The sequence below is a fragment of the Mesocricetus auratus genome, unplaced genomic scaffold (assembly GCF_017639785.1).
Source record: "Mesocricetus auratus isolate SY011 unplaced genomic scaffold, BCM_Maur_2.0 Super-Scaffold_100008, whole genome shotgun sequence".
Lineage (NCBI taxonomy): Eukaryota > Metazoa > Chordata > Mammalia > Rodentia > Cricetidae > Mesocricetus > Mesocricetus auratus.
In genome coordinates, this window is record NW_024429192.1 from 189,020 (window position 1) to 207,780 (window position 18,761).

An 18,761-nucleotide genomic window follows, 5' to 3' on the forward strand; every position below is an offset into this window, starting at 1 on the left:
ATGCTGTCAAAACCCATGTCCAGTGTTTCTTGGTTTCTTATGGACATGGGCTATAGAGTACAGGAGGGTCAGGTGTCAGGTACAACTCATGCAAGGCACTGGAGAGTATGTCCCTGTGATGCATAGTGCTTTACAGAATAACCACCCGAGTCCCAGCTTTAGCTTTGATTTGGGGATGATATGACTGGCTCTCCACCCTGTCTTCCACAGTGGAGCCATGTTAGCTCCATGCCATCATGGAAAATCCCTGAAGTGACTTGAAGGAGGAAAGGCTTACTTGTCTCAGAGTGTCAGGGATTGCAGTCTATGGTGAACTGCTCCATTGCTTTGGGCTTATGGCAAGGCGGAACATCATGGTGGAGCACATTGTAGAGCAGAGCTGCTCACCTCACAGCTAGGCACTGTGGTCCCCTTTGAGGTACAGCTTTGTTGACTCTCTTCAACTGGATTTCCATCCCAAAGACTACACTACCTCCCAGTGGGACCCTGGTTGGTCACCAAACCTACAGCACATACATAGCCTTTGGAGGACATTTCAAGTGGAAACCATAACAGATCCCTCAGTCCACCCACTCTAGGGAATCCCAAGCCTACATTTTGCCTGAACCCTACTTGCTATGGGTGGCATTGTTTTCTCCATGAAGAATGTCCTGGCCTCTTTCCACCCATTTTTCCTGTCAACCCAAACTAGCTGTTCCTCTTAAATGGCCCCATAAAGTCCTGACAGCTACTCACCTCGTGCTATCTTCTGCCCATTTCTGATCTACCTCACTAGATGAAGCAGACCCAGGACTTGGTATTATATCTTTCAATATTCCCAATCCTAGCCTAGAATGATGCCTACTAGATATCTGATAAATAGGCAACAAATCTGGTTACAGGTAAGGAACAGCCAAATCAACTTATCTTCAGGTAGCAGTGAATTTCTGCATGAGTTGCAGTCCCAGAAGGAATGGCCAGATTTAGACAGGCAAGCCACTCAAACTCAAGTATTGCTAGGTGCTACCAACACCATCACAAGTATGTGACAAGCTAAGTGCAAGTCATTGGTGCTTCTTGGGGTGCAACTCAAATGAGATCACCTTAAGGGACATAACAGCTGACACCAAGTGTTTGTAAGACACCAGATTTAGGTTAGCTCTCATTATATTTCTGTTTGCAGTCTTAGGCAGCCAAGTCATAGCTGGTCTTCCATGTGGACATTCCTTAACCTACAATTCTCGTAGCCTTGATCATTTAGACAATTATAAGCTGGTCCTTTGATAGAGTGCCCCTTGATTGGATTTGCCCCTGCCATGCATATGTTTGGAGCCAGAATAACTCAGAAGCTATATTCTCTTCACATGCCACCATTGGGACACAAACACATACAAAACTGTAGTTTCTGGTTCCTTTCAGTCTTGTGCATGAGGCAGATGCTGCCCATCTTCTCTGTATTTTCCCTTCTTTGCAGCCAGAACATAATTTATAGATGTTTCAAGACTCTAAAATCCCATTTCTTTTCTCATCCTTACCCTGTAGTTTTGGCTAATACCCATTGCCTAAGTTATTTCTTATTTTGTAGTCACTGCCAAATGGGGATTGCCTCATCTCACCCTTGCTTCAGTTATTAATGGATTTTCTTTCCTGAAGAAAAACAACAACAAAAAAACCCACACAGCACCACACTTCCCCACCCTCTTGTTCTATTTTTGTTTGTGAGCCTAGCCTTTAATGGCTGAGCCATCTCTCCAGCCCTTCCCACTCTCTTGTTCCTACTTACCTATCTACTCTTGTGTGCTATGGAGTAACTGATCCTTTTCTATACAGCTGGCTATAGCCTGTTGCCTTCAGTATGTATTTAATGCTTAAATTAGTCTGAATATTGTTTCATGTATTTTGTTTTGGGGCATAAGATGTTTTATGGCATTCTTTTCCTCCAAGATGTCTGAAAGTAGTCATTTCCTTAGTAAATCCAATTACTTTGGGTGGGGGTCAGAGGAGAAACATGGATGCTCATTGGCACTCAAATGTGGATTCCCTATGCCCTTCAGCAACCAGACTTAAAGGGGAACACACACACACACACACACACACACACACACACACACACACACGACTGGGAAGTTAGCTCAGTAATCTTTCAAATATAAGGACCTGAGTTTTATCCCTTGGACTTACTAATAAATAAATAAAAGTTTCGCATTGCCAGGCATGGTGACAATTCCTTTAATTCCAGCACTTAGAGGTCAGAGACGAAAAAATAGATCTGTGAGTTTGAGGCCAGCCTGATCTACATAAGTGAGTTCTAGGCCAGCCAGAGACACATCGTGAAACCCTGTGTCAAAAATAAATGAATAAACAAATACCTAAAAGCTGAGCATGGAAAAAGTCAGATGGTGGTTTACAATGGTAATTCCAACACCAGGGAGGCAGGCAGGCAGATCCCTGGGACTTGCCAGCCAACCATCCTAGACTATTTGGTGGGCTCCAGGCCCACAACAAACAAAATGATGGCAACTGGGAAATAACACCTGAGAGTGTCCTCTGTACATGCATACACACATGAGGAGGAGGGGACTGAGACACGGCTCAGCGTTTAAGTGTGCGTACTGACTGCTAGTTCATAGGACCTGAACTTGGTCCCCAGCACCCACACTGAGCAGCTCAGAACTGCCTGTACTTTCAGCTGCAGGGAATGTGATGCCCTTTTCTGGCCTCCAACGGCACCAGTACTCAGTGCATATACTCACACATAAACACACAGGCATATGTATACTTAGATTAAATGTTTGTAAACAAAGAAGAGGAATAGGAGAGCTAATTAGGGTGGAGAGAGAATGTAATGGAAACCGGTACCTCTCTAATGCTTGGTATATGTGTGGACACAGTTGTGTAGAGCTTGGTTACCTAGATAAGATTTCTAGCTTGAAAGTGGCTCATGTATATAGAAGCTTGACACTTCATTATTTTCATGGTAAACCTGAGTTAACCATGTTTTTCACTTCCAGTGGCTCCCTAAGCCACAGCATAACACTTGAATTTAAGGACCAGACAGTGGGTGCCACCCTTCCTTTTGGCAGCCTTAACAAGCGCACGCACGCGCGCGCGTGTGTGTGTGTGTGTGTGTGTGTGTGTGTGTGTGTGTGTGTGTGTGTGTTTACACGTACACACATATAAGGCTACATCCTAGAGGAGGAGGATGGAATGGCATCTGGCTTGCTCATCTGGGAAGAAAGTCCTATGGATTCTCTCCACCTTTGGTAACAGAGGTGGTATGTAGTTAAAACAATAAGTGCACTGACCTGCCTGATGTAATGGGGACATCAGGAAGACAGGATAGGCATCTTTTATCTGTGCCACTGAGAAAGGACATTTGGCATGTAAGGAGGCAGAGGTTTTGTTCTGTGAGATGCCATGACCATTGAGGTGGATCTACAAGTTATTTCTGTAGAGTTCATCAAGGGACTGGACTCAGTTGGTAGATTGCTTGCCTAGCATGAGGAAGCCCTTGTTTTGCTCCTTAGGACCATAACCTTAGCATAGTGACACACACCTGTAGTTCAAGCACTCAGGAAGGTGGAGGCAAGAAGATCAAAATAAAGTTAAAGGTCTCCCTCTGCTATCTATCTAGTTAATGTCAGTATAGACTACATAAAATAGTCCTTAAAAAAAGATGATGGCTTGGTAGAGGCCACCAATCCTGACAGCCTGAGTTCACTTGATCTCTAAGGTCCAGTTAGAGTAAGGAGGCAACTCCTGAAAGCTGTGCTATGACCTCCACATGTGTGCACTGTCCATAAAGCACATCCAGAGCCATAAAGCACAGCGCTGCCAGCTAAACCAATCAACACAGGGCGGGTCACCCAAACCTGGAAGCACACCAATCCTGAGACTGTTTCATACCCCTAGACATTCCCCTTACACTGCCCTTTAAGATCCCTGACTTAAGACTTTAAGACTTTAGAACACACACTAGTGGGAAGTGGGAGGTTAGCAGAGACCCCGGAATCCTTACCTGGCCCCCAGTTAGGTAATGACGCTCTCTCCAAAGTGAATCAGAAACAGTATTGGGGGACAATAAGAGAAACTGACATGAAAGCATATAGGACAGAGCTAGGGACAAAACAGGGTTGCTATAGGTGTGTGGTAACAAACTCAGACTATAAAAAGAGAAGGAAACAAACAACTGACTATAACAAAAGACAGAAATAACATGAGAAGTGAAAACAAAAAATTGACTCCACATACATTTTGTTTTGCAGAGACATCTTGCTTTGCAGAACACTGTTATGATGCCCTCTGACCCCCTTATCAGCACCCATGGTCTCCTTCCTCTTTGAGACTCAGCACCCAATGTCCAGCCTCCACCATGGGCATATGATCCGGGACCCAGGGTAGATGAGTACGAGTCAGAAAGCCCTGACACTGTCTTTATTGGCACATATTCAGGTTGGTATTTAATGGCATCTCAATTTTCAACTTTTCGGGTTTTAGGCTACCCATGGCAACAAACTTGTAGGCATGCCTGTGATGGAGTTTCTGGATAAATTATTTAATGTAGTACTATCTGGTGGGCTTGGGTCCCAGACTTTCAGGAGAGTTGAACACCAGCACTCAGCACTCTCTGCTCCCTGCCCACTGCTTCGTGTTCCTGCTCCATGCTCCTTAAGCTGCCTTTGTCAACTATTTTGTCACAGTAACAATAAAGAACTACTAGACTTAGTTTTTTTTTGATACAGGATCTTAGACTGTAGCCCAAGCTAGCCTTTACACTCACAGTGATCCTCCAGCCTCAGCCTCTCAAGTGCTGGCATTACAGGCACAAGCCACCACACCTAGCTCTGAATTTTTCTTTTCATACAAATCCTCATGCTTTAATTCACAGGTTTCTTCTTTCATCTGCATTCCTTAGTGTGATTCCCTTCATATAAGGAACTGTACTAAACAGAATACAGACCAGAACTATTAACATCAAAGCCAGCCAAGGGCAGACCTGTTAGGGAACACCTGCTGAGATCAGGGGCATCTGGGCATCAGCCAAGCACAATTCAGATGCCTGGAGATACCTCTAGTACCATGGCTTCAATAGAAGCCATGCCCCTCAAATTCTCATGCAGCAAACAACCCTTAATGCAACAGTATTGGCAATGGGCCTTAAGAGGACTGGGGCAATGAGGATTTGTGCTGAGGCCCAGGAAGTGACTAGCTGTCCTGAGAGAGGTGAGTCATGAAGCTGCTCAGGTGTGCTGAGAGAGGTAGGTCATGCCTTGGACTCGGTCCTCTTGCTGGTTCTCACTCTGTGTTGCCTCACATGGTGGATCATGAGGCCCTCACAGATTCTGGAGCTATGTTCTTGGATTCCTAGCACTCGGAACCCTAAGCCCCAAATATCTCTGCTCATTTACCCCAGCTGTGGCAGTAAAGCAGACTTTACTCAAAGCTAAAGGTAGGGCTGGGAAGAAGATGCAACTGGTTAAGTGCTTGCTGTAGACCTGAGTTTGATTCCAAAATCCACATAAAAGCCAGGCAGAGTAGCTAGTGCTTATACTCCCAGCCCTGTGGAAGTGGACACTAGTGGATCCCTAGTACTCATTGACCAGCCAGCCTTGCCTGCTTTTTTAACTCAAGGCTGGTGAGGGAGATCCCGTCTCAAAACAAGGTAGAGGATGAATCAGAAACAGCACCTGAATGAAGTTCTCACACACACACACACACACACACACACACACACACACACACACACAGAGAGAGAGAGAGAGAGAGAGAGAGAGAGAGAGAGAGAGAGAGAGAGAGAGAGAGAGAGAAAGAAAGAGAGAAAGAGAGAGAGAAACAGAGATAGAAGCAGAGACAGAGAGAGCACTGAGAAATTCTTCCTGTGTGAGTGGTTACAGCTATTTTGTGTTTTGTTTTGTTCCTCATCATACTCTAACTTAACAGAATTTCAGCCCAGAAGAAAGTCTGTTGGAAGCATCTCTGTGGCTCTCTGCCCCTCAGAGTCTTGTGACAGTCCTGTAGAACTCACTGTGGGTCACGTTTTGTGTTGCGTTTCCCACCAGTGTTTCAAGGGGTCAGTTTAAGGCTCTGATTCCAGTTCTCTCCCAGACAGACAGAAGCCCCACGTCACCTCTAGGACCCTTGATCTGCAAGGAAGCGGTCAGCTCACATGCGCCCCAGAATGAGGCACGTAAGGCTCAAGGCCTCCATGGGTGCCTGAAAACTAGCACTGCTTACTGCCACAGCCACGCTCTTATCCTGAATCCCATTGAGCCGGGGGGGGGGGGGGGGAGGTAGGGGGTGGGGAGGAGCACACGGGGGACAGGACCAAGGGCATTTCTTCCTAGGCTCTTACTTCTTCCCATGGTGCCTTGGGCCCAAGCAGGCAGGGAACTTCCCAGGACAGAGGATCCCTATAACATCAGTGCCAGGGGTTGGCACTCCTGGGTCAAGGCTTTTCTCATCTGCCAGCTGACTTTTTTGCCACACATAGAACCTATCCAGGTTGTCTCTCCTTCCACCCAGAATGGAACAGAGGGCAGCTTTCCTGAGTTTCTCTCAACATCAAGGGGACTGTGGCTCTCCTGGTGCCTAACCCTGGGGACATTTCCATGATTTATTACAGAACTCTTTGGTTGATATGAGTGGGCATGGCTGTAGAAGAAGAGTGCAGGGACCTCTCCTCTTCTGCAGCAATTGAGGGGTGACTGATTCCCAAAAGTATAGCAAGTGAAACCAAATTCCTAGGACACTGTGTTGTTCTTTGTCACTCCGACACAAGCTAGAGTCACCTGGGAAGAGAGAACCTCAACTGTAAAGATACCTCCACCAGACCAACCTGTAGGCAAGCCTATGGGCCATTTTCTTGATTAAAATTTGATATGGAAAGGCCAAGCTCATTATGGGTGGTGCCACCCCTGGGTAGGTAGTCCTGGGTGCTATAAGACTGAGCAAGCAATGAGGAGCAAGCCAATAATCCACACTCCTTCATGGCTTCTGCATTAGCTCCCTCCTCCAGATTTCTGTCCTTTATCCATTCTTACCCTGACTTCCTTTGATAAATGGACTATGGTGCGGAACTATAAGCAAAATAAGCCCTTAACATGGATGGAACTAGAAGAAATCATCCTGAGTGAGGTAACACTCAGACAAACAGAGAGACAAACAGAGAGACAAACAGAGAGACAAACATAGTATGTACTCACTCATAAGTGGATATTAGACACAGAACAAAGAATAACCAGCCTACAATCCACAAACCCAGAGAAGCTAGGAAACGAGGAGGACCCTAAGAGAGACATACATGGTCTCCCGGAGAAGGAGGAAGAGGCAAGAACTCCTGAGTAAATTGGGGTGTGGAGAGGGAGGTGGGAGAAAGAGGAGGGGAGGGGGTGAGAAGAACATGAGGGATCAGGAAGATCGAGTGGGGGGAGAATAGAGAAGGAGAGCCTTAATAGAGAGAGCCATTATGGGTTTAAAGAGAAATCTATCACTAGGGAAATGTCCAGGGATCCACAAGGATGAACCTAACTAAGAGTCAAAGCAGTAGTGGAGAGGCTACTTTAAATGCTCTTCCCCGATAATGAGATTGATGACTACCTTCTATACCATCCTAGAGCCTTCATCCAGTAGCTGATGGAAGCAAAAGCACAGCTAAGCACTGAGCCAAACTCCTGGAATCCAGTTGTAGAAAGGGAGGAGTGATGAGCAAAGGGGTCAAGACCACACTAGGGAAACCTACAGAAACAACTGATGTGAGTAAGTAGGAGCTCACAGACCCCAGTCTGACAGCTGGGAAACCAGCATAAGACCAAACCAGGTCCCATGGGTGTCAGTTGAAAGGCCTCGGCAGTTTATGGGGCCTCTGGCAGTAGAACCAGTATTCATCCCTAGTGCACGAATGGGCTTTGGGAGCCCATTCCCTATGGAGAGATACTCTCTCAGCCTAGACACATGGGGGAGGGCCTAGGCCCTGCAACAAATGATATGACAGACTTTGATGATCTCCCATGGGAGGCCTCATCTTCCCTGGGGAGTGAATGGAGTGTGGTATGGGGAAGTTGGTGGGGTGCATGGGAGGATGGGAGGGAGAGGGAACTGGGATTGGTATGCAAAATAAGATTGTTTTTAATTTAAATAAAAATTTATTAAAAAATAAAAAATAAGCCCTTACCTCCACAAGTTGCTTTTCTTTGTGGTATTTTATCACAGCAATATAAACCCTAAGGCACTGTCCTCATAACAGTGGCTTAGTCATTGCAGCTGCTCTTTCAAAGGTGAATTTGCAGCCAGGGAAAGTGAGGGGCTGTTTGTGAGAAAGCAGAGCCTGGATTGCAAACTCACCTAGCTATTGAGAACCACAGGATCCTTGCTTCAGCCTAGATCTCTGGACTTCATGTTCCTTACTTACAAATGGAGGATGGTAACATCTGTTTTTTTCCATACCACACTGTGTTCCTAAGAACTAAACTCAGAGCCTGCAGCATCTGGTTCCTTCAGTGTTTCTAATTCCTTTTAAAACATTTTTGGTCAGTTTATTTATGGGCTAGTCCAAAGTTATGTTGGCCAAAGACCCCAATGGCAGTCTTTGCTGTGCCTGCTGGCTTTCCCTGGGATTCTGTATTTTTGAACCAAGTTCTATGGGATAGTTTAGCTAAGGACTCTCTGGGGTACCAACAAAATTGACTTCCAGAGTGGCTGCTGACAGGGGTGCCAAGGACTCTCAGTCTGACACCCCTGTGTGCCTCTCTCCCTCACCCAAATCCATTCATTGAAACCCCAACTGGATGTGTGATAAGTTGAGGAACTGGGGCCTTTGAGAGTTAACTAGGAGGTATGGTGGTGATAGGGGTCTGATACTTAGTGCCCTTATAAAAAGGGCCACAGAGAACTGGAGATATGTATCTCAGAGGTAGAGCTATGCCTAGCATTCTCTAGGTCCCAGTTTATATCCCCAGCACCACAAAAATATGATAAACAAATTATTCAAAAAACAAGGGGTCTGGAGAGCTCTCTTACCACATGAGGACATCTGAGAAGATGACCATTTACAACTGGAAGAGGTCCTTCACCAGGGCTGCATCATGCTGCACCGCACCCTTGGGCCTCTCTTATGACACCCCAACCAAAGGCACTCCCTTTTACAAGACCATCTGACAGATTTTTGAGGTTATGAGATGGAATGGGTGTGACACCAGAGCAGTACCCTCGATGGTGACCTAAGTCCTCACAGCATCCTTTTTCTTGATTCTCTGGAAGGATCATTAGGGGTAGGGTCTCAATTCTATCTGCTCTTCTGTGGCATTGCACACTTACTTCTTAGTGACAAGTGACCATTGCACCTGCTTCAGAGCAATGAGATCACAATCTCCCATCTGCTTGCTTGTTTCCTGTTCCTTGGGAAGCCCTGAGACTTAGCCAGAGGATGCTGGCTGGATTCCAAGCAGCTCTGCCTGCAGGTTGGGAGTACACCTCACCCCAGGTTACACTGGCTCTTCCTTTTGGACACACATCTAGAGTACAAACTATAGGGGAGAAGAATGTAAAGAAATACAGCCGTTAATTTTGCTTAGAAGTAGGCTTTCAGGAGTAGGAGGATAGAGGACAACCTCTCCCTTTGTGACCCTCAGGTACCTCCTTCCTGTTGCCTGGTGTTTCTGCAACCTAGAGGAAGAGCCTGGAGACAGAAGTCTAGACCACTTTCTCCCTGACACAGTCTTCTGGGTTCTGTGGTCCCTGACTCCTGAAGAGTCCAGCCTCAGTAAGAGAAACTTGGGGTGGCTTGAAGACCTGAGGACCTGGAGGTGGTGACTGCTCAGTAAGAATCTTTCCCACCCCTGGGCACATTCCAAGGTCACATGCTTCTGTGCAGAGTGATGTTGCAGGAGATGGCCTTTGACTCCAGAACTCACATGTGTGGTCGCACTCCACCCTGGAGATGCCCACCAACATCCAGGAAGATGAGGTGTTATGAGCCACCTGTGTGTCTGTGCCTCAAGGGCCACTGTCTCTGCTGCACAGGAAGACACAGACTGGCTTCAAGCTCCCGACTCTTACTTTGATTAAGTGCCCTAGGCCTCCAGCCTCTCCCTAGTGCAACAGTGCTTCAAGCTTTTGACTGGGAGTAAGGTAATTGCAAAGTGCCATCAAACAGGTGCTTAGTATTTTCTGGGTCAGCAATTGCCTGCTTTGTTTAATTTTCTATTGGAGGCCATCATTATATGACATAAGTTTGTAATAGTCTATCTATCTATGTAGGATCTTGCTGTATAGCCTAGACTATCCATGGACTCAAGATCCTCCTGCATCAGCCTCTTAAGTTCTGGAATTGCAGGTGTGTACCACCACAGCTCTTTCTGATGTTGTTCTTGTTTGTTTTTGTTTGACAGGCTCACTAGAGAACTCTGGCTGGCCTTGAACTTGCAACAATCTTTCTGCCTCTGGCTTCCCCATGCTAGGATGTAAGATGTTCACCACTGTACCTGGTATCCTTTAACCCTTAGAGAGAATACTTTCTCTCTGGATTGTTTCCATATTCAAATAGGCTTTAAAAATGCACAAGGGAAAATGTTAGTTCAGAACTCAGGACAACATCAATTATAAGGAATATATACTGTTCCCTGGCAAGAGATGACGTCCCATGGCCCAAGTTGAGTGTCCAAGTCTGTCCTGTCCAGTCTTCAGGGGCTCACTCCTTCTAATGGACATTAGGCTTGCCTAATAAATTCATCCAGGGTCTTATTCTAAGGTCAGCTGCTGAGATTAGACTACAGTAAGTGAGTTCAGATAGTATGAAACAGTCTTCCCCTGGAGACTGCATTTCACAAGCAGCTTCGACTCTATTTTGAGGGAGGATATTGACTGAAGCCCCTGGGTGGACCACAAGCTGCACCATCTGCAAAGCACTACCCATATATTATACACTGATAAATGGTTTATTCCTGAGAATAGAAAGGGAGTCATCTTCCTACTGGGGTATAGTGGGGTGAGTTAAGACTGTAGGGACACAGGGAGGGGGGCGGAGTATATCAGAATCATATCAAGAAAACCAGGCCCAAGAACTCATTAGACATACCAGACAGAAAAAAAAGTGTAACTCCCTCGACTGCACCCCATACAAAGATGGATACCTAATAGTAGGATGGCATAACCCCTACTACCTTACACCCAGTGTGTGTTAGGGACAGACAGACAGATAGGAAACTCCTGACTCTCCTTGGAGCTTCTGCTTTGGTATAGCATGCTTGACTGCCTGCCCACCCATTTGTTCACCTAATTTGGATCTGAACTCATGGTTTTACTGCTCTGCATTTTCACCTTGCAGCTAGCTGAGTTCCACCCTGAGCTTTGCTCTCAAACCTAACTCCCAGAAGACCTCTCTAAATTAACAGCTTCCTTGCAGCTCCTCTGGGTTCATGCCCATCATCTTATCTATAACAAATTTTATTAACATTACTATCAGCCTACTTCTTAGACCTTTTAAATGCTGCTGTAGCCTTTTTAACTTGTATACATTATATAAGCCGCATATATGGGGATTGAAGGTATGTTTATTATAGCCTGTATGTTATAAGAATTAATATTAGTAATTAAGATTAGGTAAAAGGACCTCTGTCTGCCTGGGCCAGAATACCAAGGTAGATGGGATTATCTGACAAATTGCTGCTATTGAAACCGCTAAACCTTGCTTTTAAATATTAAATTTATTTAAATTTAATTCTTATTTCTTAATTATTAATAAATTAATTACATGTAATTGAAATATTCCTATTAAATAAAGTCTGATATTGTGGTAAATACAATCATGCCCATCTATAGTAAGAGCATAGTTTGATTACAGCACCAGCCCTGGAATAGACATGGCAGCAGGGCTGCAGAGGCAGATCTAGTGGGCTCTGAGAAGCTGGCCCTCAAGACCTTCCCCAGTAAGCAAGGCGCTTGAACTACATCTAATGGAGCCTTTAGGCTACGCATATCTCTGTTCCTCAGTTCACTGGCTCTAGTTTGTAGTTAAGTCCCTACAAACTCCACTTTTAATAGTGAACCAAGCTCAGTGTCAATTCCCAGGCCAGCTTCTGTCAAGAAACTTCAGCTGTGCATGCACAAGGAGGGGCCAGTACTCCTTGGAGTTGGGAAAACCCACAGTAAAGGAAAGTTTTAGAGAATTATCTCAACATCTTGGCTTCCTGCTGTTTGCTCTTAAGGGTGATCCCACTCAATCACAAAAGCAATTGCTCCTGAGTAACCCTTTAGGAAGCTTACTCAAGCTACCTGCCAGATGCAGGCTGTCACCCAGCCACATTCCTCTGTATGTTCAGCTTCAACAGAATCCTGGGCAATTCCTCAGTCTGCCCAGGGCAGATGGCCTTGCTCATATCCTGATAACACTTCCTCAAATGTTTCTGTGACTCAGGCTCATCAACAGACATCACCTGGGTGGGGTCTGAAGGCATGTCCTGTTGCTTGATGGGTATTTGCACTAGCATGCTGACCGATCAAGACGATCATGTGGTGCCGGGACTGGATTCATCTAGGTATTTCTCAGATCTGGCTTGAAGACCTACAGATGCTCTCTACTGTTCCTTGAGTGGATGGATTCCTGAATGGCTGGTCTCTCAGGGTTAGGAGCTAAGAGCCCATGTTTCCCTTAGGCAAGTTTCTACCTGTGATCAAGAGAAAAGGGACTCCTTTACTTCCAGCTTTTGAAATTTCGAACATAAAATTAGCTTGCCTCTGTCTTTATGAAGTAGGATAGGAAGTTGGATTTGGTCACAAAGAATCCAAAGGGGTTAAACTTTTAGTTCATCCATATTCTTAATGTGGCCTTGGACAAGTTCCTCCTCTTCTCTGAACTGAGTTTCATTTTTAAAGTGGGACAATGTTTTCCTTCCAGTCTTGCCATGAGCAGGAAGTGAGTCCATAAAAGCCCAGTGTCTTGGGAAGGATCTGATGGCAGCTGAGGTGACCTTCATGAGTGCTTACCAGGTGTCTCATCTTGCTGATGTATCTTTGGGACTTGGAGTATCATCCCTGTCAGAAGGGAGTCCTGCTTCATAATACTGCTGTTTCTGTTGGCCACACGAGGGAGTGGCTGTCTGCTCTCCACCCATAGAGGCTGCACTTTTTCTTACTGAAAGTTCTGGAGACAGTTGCTACCCTCAAGGAAGGCCACAGGGAAAAGCACCCAGCCATAAGCTCAGAAAGTAACAAGGTGAAAGAAAGGGATGTTTTGATTGGGACTAGCTCTCTCTCTCTCTCTCTCTCTCTCTCTCTCTCTCTCTCTCTCTCTCTCTCTCTCTCTCTCTCTCTCTCGTGTGTGTGTGTGTGTGTGTGTGTGTGTGTGTGTACCTTGCCTGGTTCATTGGCTCCTTGGTTGGACTCTACAGACATCACAGGAAACTGGCCTAAAGTGGATGGAGCCAGGAAACTGAGTCAAATGTCTTCCCACACTCGCTGATCACTCCTCCAGCATAGCCCTGAGTATTGCACCACAAAGTCAGCCGAAAGGGAATTCTTGGGCTGACAGGGACATTAGAGTATAGGCCCTGCTGGTTTAACTGGATTGGGAGGCAACCATCATAGCCTGTCCCCCCTCCAAAATGCTATCTGCCAGGGTGCTGGGCACAAGTCACTTCTAGGAGAAGGGACAAAGTGGAGAGTTCCTGGAACCCCCTTTTCCTTTTGTTCAGCTATTTAAGATAATTATATTGAAAATTTAACATAAGTCTCACTTATTTGGAAGTTTATGTTTATAAACCTTCAAGTGAGATGTGGATGCAGCTCAGTTGGTTGCTCAGAAGAGTTGCTTGCCTAGCATGCAAGAGGATCAAAGTTCCATTCCTTAGTATCAAATAGAGCCGGGCATGGGAGGATACATCTATAATCCCAGCACTTGGGAGGCAGAGACAAGAGGATCAGGAGTTCAGAATTATTTTGGGCTGCATGGTTAGTTAAACATCAGCACAGGTTACATTATACTCTTTAAGAAAAAAAAACCCACAAAATATCTGTTCAACAATAATGAATAATTTTTCATATGACTGAGGATAACTGTATACAGACATAAAACTTACAACACTAGATATGTTTATTTCTGAAAATACAGCATCCTCCTATCTTCAGAACTTGATAAGATGGCAAAATATGTCCAACCTTTACATACAGATGAGGAAATTGCACTGAAACAGGGTGAGTCAGCATAAAACATCCAACAGGAAACTTTTGCTGAATGACAAGCATCTCAGAAATGTGAAAAGTGGTGCCTATTGCTTCAGGGTCTACGGGCCAGCTCTTGGAAGTATGCTGGAGAAGAATTCAGAACTTTCCTCCATTCTACCACTCTATCCGCAGGCAGATCTGGTCCCAGTTCAGAGTGATGCCTTTGGAAGTCCTCCAGGTAGGCAGCTGCTCCTGGTGGCTCCTGTGGCTTGATATAAAATGCTAAGCATCTGGGAGATGTTTCATCATCCACTAACTGCCACAGAGGAGAGTGGACTTGGGGACAGCAGCCAGCACACCTAGGGTCCTCCTCCACGCACAGACCCCTACCCTCCCTACTCATAGAAACTCAGAATCACAAAGTTTTGTGTTGAAGAGTATTTAACCCTGGACTAGGGAGATGGATCAGTGGGTAAGGGCACTTGACTGTGTAGGACCTCAGTTTAAACCCCTTGAACCCCCATTTAAAAAGCCAGATGTGTGGGTACATGCCTGTCTGTAACACCAGTGCTGGGGAGAAGGTGTAGAGACAGAAGAGAGCTAGGTCTTGCTGGTCAACAACCTAGCTACAGAGACAGGAAAGAGATCCTGTCTCAAGAGAGTAAGGCTGAAAGTGGAGTGGGACACCTGATGTCCTCCAGCCTTTGCTTCTGTGCAGGGTGCATGCACCTGAAACACACATGTGCACATCACACACACACACACACACACACACACACACACACACACACAGAGTGGTTAAATTTAACACATAGCCACAGCCACCTGAAACACACATGGGCATATCACACACACTGCTTAAAACTCAAAAAATAGCAACAGTCAAATGTGACTGAAAACTAGACCTATTAAAATCAACTGAAGTGAGGGCAGGTTCCCCTCACAGGAGAACTGTAATCTGCTCCCAGGTCAAAGATGGGTGTGGGAAAGGAACACCTGCCTCACAGGGAACAAAGAATGTCACAATGAGGAACATGTGTGCCATTTTGCCAGAAAACTGAGTAGCCCAGAGCCAATGGGTCATCCACTGAGAGCAGAAACTTCATGAACTTACAAGGTGTTTCTGCTCTGGTTGCAAGCATGTTTTGACCACGTGCATTGTCCCATAAGCCAGAGTCATTACTTCCCCACAGTTTGCTTCTAGAAGCAAATATTGACACCCTGCATATCTGCATGTTAACAATCTCTTTGTAGACACATATGGAAATATGACACATTCCAGACTAGGGGTGGTGGTTAATTTGCAGTTTATTACAAGTCTGTAGCCGTTTCAGTGGGGTGAGCAGCCTCTGAGACATGTCAAAGGAAGAATGAGACTGGTTGCACCAGTCACACAGGATTGATGAGCTCCTCATCACCACCCACACAGTAGCAGCCAGCATACACGTGAACTCACATGAGCACAGGTGGACTTGGGCACAAGTAGATATGGTCTAGACTTTCAGGTGCCTGGCAAGACCCACATCACTCAACTGCATAGATCTAGCTATAGATCAGAAAAATAACAGACCCTTTCTTCAAACGAGAACAGATACTTAAAATACCAGGCATAAAGGGGAAAAGGGGAGTAGGTCTGAGCCTCTAGCCTATGAACTACCAGTGTTCATCAGCCTATGGTAATTTACAGGACATGGTTAGGGCTGTTTTTAATGCCGTGTCTTGACTAGGAAAGGCTCAAGCTCAACACTGGCAGCCTTTGAGCTGATTCCATTCTGTGGGATTCCATTCCCACAAGGTCCCTCTGTGTAACTGCCACGGGGTGGAGGGGACACTGATTCTAGGTTCAAATCTCCCCCTGATTTCCCCAAATATCTATTGGCTTGCAGACTCCTACGTAGTAAGAGAAGGCTGAATCCACCTAGCCCTAGTTGAAGTCCAATTCCATTGGAGCAGCTGCAAAAAACACAGCTGAACCATGTTAAAAGATAAGGCTGTCAGGTCTTAGAGAATCTGGCTACTCTGACAACTTTCCTAACATTCCTTTCCCAAGGTTAGCATGCAGAAGTACGTCACAAATGCACAAAATACAGACACAGGGCGCACACACACACACACACACACACACACACACACACACACACACGGGTGCGCATTCAAAAAAAAAAAAAGTCAATGGTACATCCACATCCTGAACTAGGGCCTGGGTTTGACAAGCACATTCCAGGATCTTGAATTAGCACATGGTAGCTCATGAGCCTACTTTAGAGTGACAGCTACTTGCTGCTGAGACTGGCCTTGCAAAAACTCAGTCCTGGTGGTCCGGGAAACTCTTGGAATTCTCTCTTCATCGGGGCATCTCTTACCGACACACAGCCCAGCCAGGGCACCCAGCAGTAGCCTTTGGGGTGGAATGTGCCAATCGCGGCGCCCCACGAGTTCACCACCTTGCTACCTCTCAGGGTTGTGATGGAAGAGGCCTTGAGCGGTTGTGCGGGCCCTCGGGGCCTTTAAGGGGGCGGAGCTGTGAAGGGAGACTCCGCTTCTGCCCGCCCCCAGGCCCATCCTCCTGCGGTTACTGCGGGGCCGCGGGCCGGACGCCCGGGGCTGGGAGAGAAGAGGAAGCGCCTGGCCCGCACTTCCCAGCGGCGCGTGGGGAGAGGCCGCCTCAGTCCCGCATTCCAGTCCCAGGTGCGCAGCGCTCTATTCGGCGCGCAGACCGGTCCCCAGCGCCCTCCTAGCGGCCTTAGCCCCGGTCTCTCAGGCCCCGTTCCCCGAACCCCGCGCCCCTGCGCCCCGGCGAATGTCCTGAGTCGCCACCCGCCCGCTCTGCGCTCCGGAGCCAAGGCTGCACGGGGAAGTCGGGGTGCGCGCGCCGGGTATGCGCCGTCAGCATGGGCTCGTGGCTCGGCGAGGTACAGTGGCTCATCCTGGTGTCGCTTTTCGTCGCGGCCCTGGGCACGGTGGGCCTGTATTTGGCGCAATGGACGCTGGCCAGGGCGCGACCCCCGCCCCGGCGGCGGGCGGAGCCGGACGAACTACGGCGCCGGGAGTCAGACACGCTCCTGTCCTGGATACTTACTCTGGATAGCTGGGGAAGCCAGTGGCAAACGGCCTGGGTGACCGCACTGAACTATGAGGCCGAAAGAAGAGGGGTGAGTTCCTAGGAAGGCGTGGTGTTTGAGGGTGAGGGGGCCCGTCAGAAAGAGCTCTGTAGATTGGAGGCCGCCAAAGCCCCTGACCGGCCACTCGGAGCCTACCGAGGCAAGGCATTTATTCCATCCTTGAAGTTAAGACCAGGGAGAGAGTAGCACCTGCGGTGGGGAATCAACAACGTGACTGTTTCATACACCAAACATCGGTGGCTCCCTGGTTTATGCTGTTTGTGGGAGAACTGCTCAGAGGACCTGTGCCCACCCAGCTGGTCCCTAGTGGATTCTGAGTGGACATTTATTGATTTTGAACCTTTTACCCGCCTTCACTGGATAACTGTGATCCAAATATGCTTCCATTTCGAATCTATTCCCCTCTACCTACAGCTTCTTAATTCTAAAAGACTTGCATTTCTGAGCATATCACAGAATAGTGACCATTTCTTGAGATCTCACTCCTTGCCAAATGTGGCCCTGGGACTGTAAGTACTTGTCACTCCCAAATCAGTATGGCATCCTCACCATCATACAACTGGGGAAACTGATGTCCAAAAGGTTAGAGTTGCATAGTCTTTGGTGTCATAGTGAGGATATAGACCCAAATGTGCTGACCTCACACCTTGGGCTTATTACCCAGCACTGTGCCTCACAATCCTGTGGTTGTTTCTTTTGTTATTAATTGCTTGTGACTTATTTTTGTTTTTAAGAGATGTTAGTGTAAGGACAAGTTCCTGGCGTCTACAATTTGGAGGCATTCCACAGGGAAATTAGGAGCTTGGTGGAACAGAGCTGGTACCTTTCAGGACTGTGTCTGTCCCTCGACTTCAGGTACACAGGCAACTGTGCAGCCCAGTGGAGAAGCCCCACACTACCAGCCTTGGACTCAGTGAAAACCACAATGTTAAGTCACTGTCATGGCCGAACCTATCCACTTTCAGAATATTTAACAGTGGGCCCCGAGCCCAGATTTTGTGCCATCGCCTTGGCACATGTGGCCATGGAACTAAAAAAAAAAAAAACCTTAAGTATAAATTAGCACAAATCCAATAGTCCAACTGTACAAGAGACTTTGCTCTGGACTCTTGGAAAGATTTTTGGATGCAAAGGCTACAAGCTTAGTTGACATCTGTCTTGATACCTAGAATAGGTGCTCAGTCACCAGAGCTGGACCCACTACCTGGGGCCAGCATGCAAGCTATGTGTCCTCATATGTAGGCATAAACACTATTTTACAGTGAAGCTGCTGTCACTAACCCCCATTTGATCTGGTATCAGAAGCCTGGCCCAATCAAGGAGAATATGGAGTTCACCGAGCTGAAGCCAGTATCGTTCTCTTTCTCTGTAGAGTGCTATTGGGTGTTCTGGTTAATGATCTGTAGGAGGTGGACACCAGTGGCCCAGAGTCAGTGACCCTCCCTTCTGTGAATTCTGGATGTTTCATTTCCTGTCATTTCTTGGTTGACTTCCTAAGATATGGTC

The 18,761-nt window shown here is 46.8% G+C and overlaps 1 protein-coding gene across 4 annotated transcripts in view; it reads left to right on the forward strand.

Moving 5' to 3' along the window:
• Nucleotides 1-16,702: 16,702 nt before the first annotated feature.
• The window catches only part of C2cd2 (C2 calcium dependent domain containing 2), a 69,426-nt gene continuing 67,367 nt past the window's right edge, over nt 16,703-18,761 (forward strand). For 3 of the 4 annotated variants that reach the window (XM_005073778.4, XM_021229409.2, XM_013116177.3), the window contains exon 1: nt 16,704-17,285. In XM_005073778.4, the coding sequence (XP_005073835.1) occupies nt 17,025-17,285 (261 nt within the window). In that variant the 5' untranslated portion in view covers nt 16,704-17,024. Of the gene's footprint in view, nt 17,286-18,761 lie in introns of all 4 variants that reach the window. The other variant, XM_040750384.1, reaches the window with a different exon arrangement.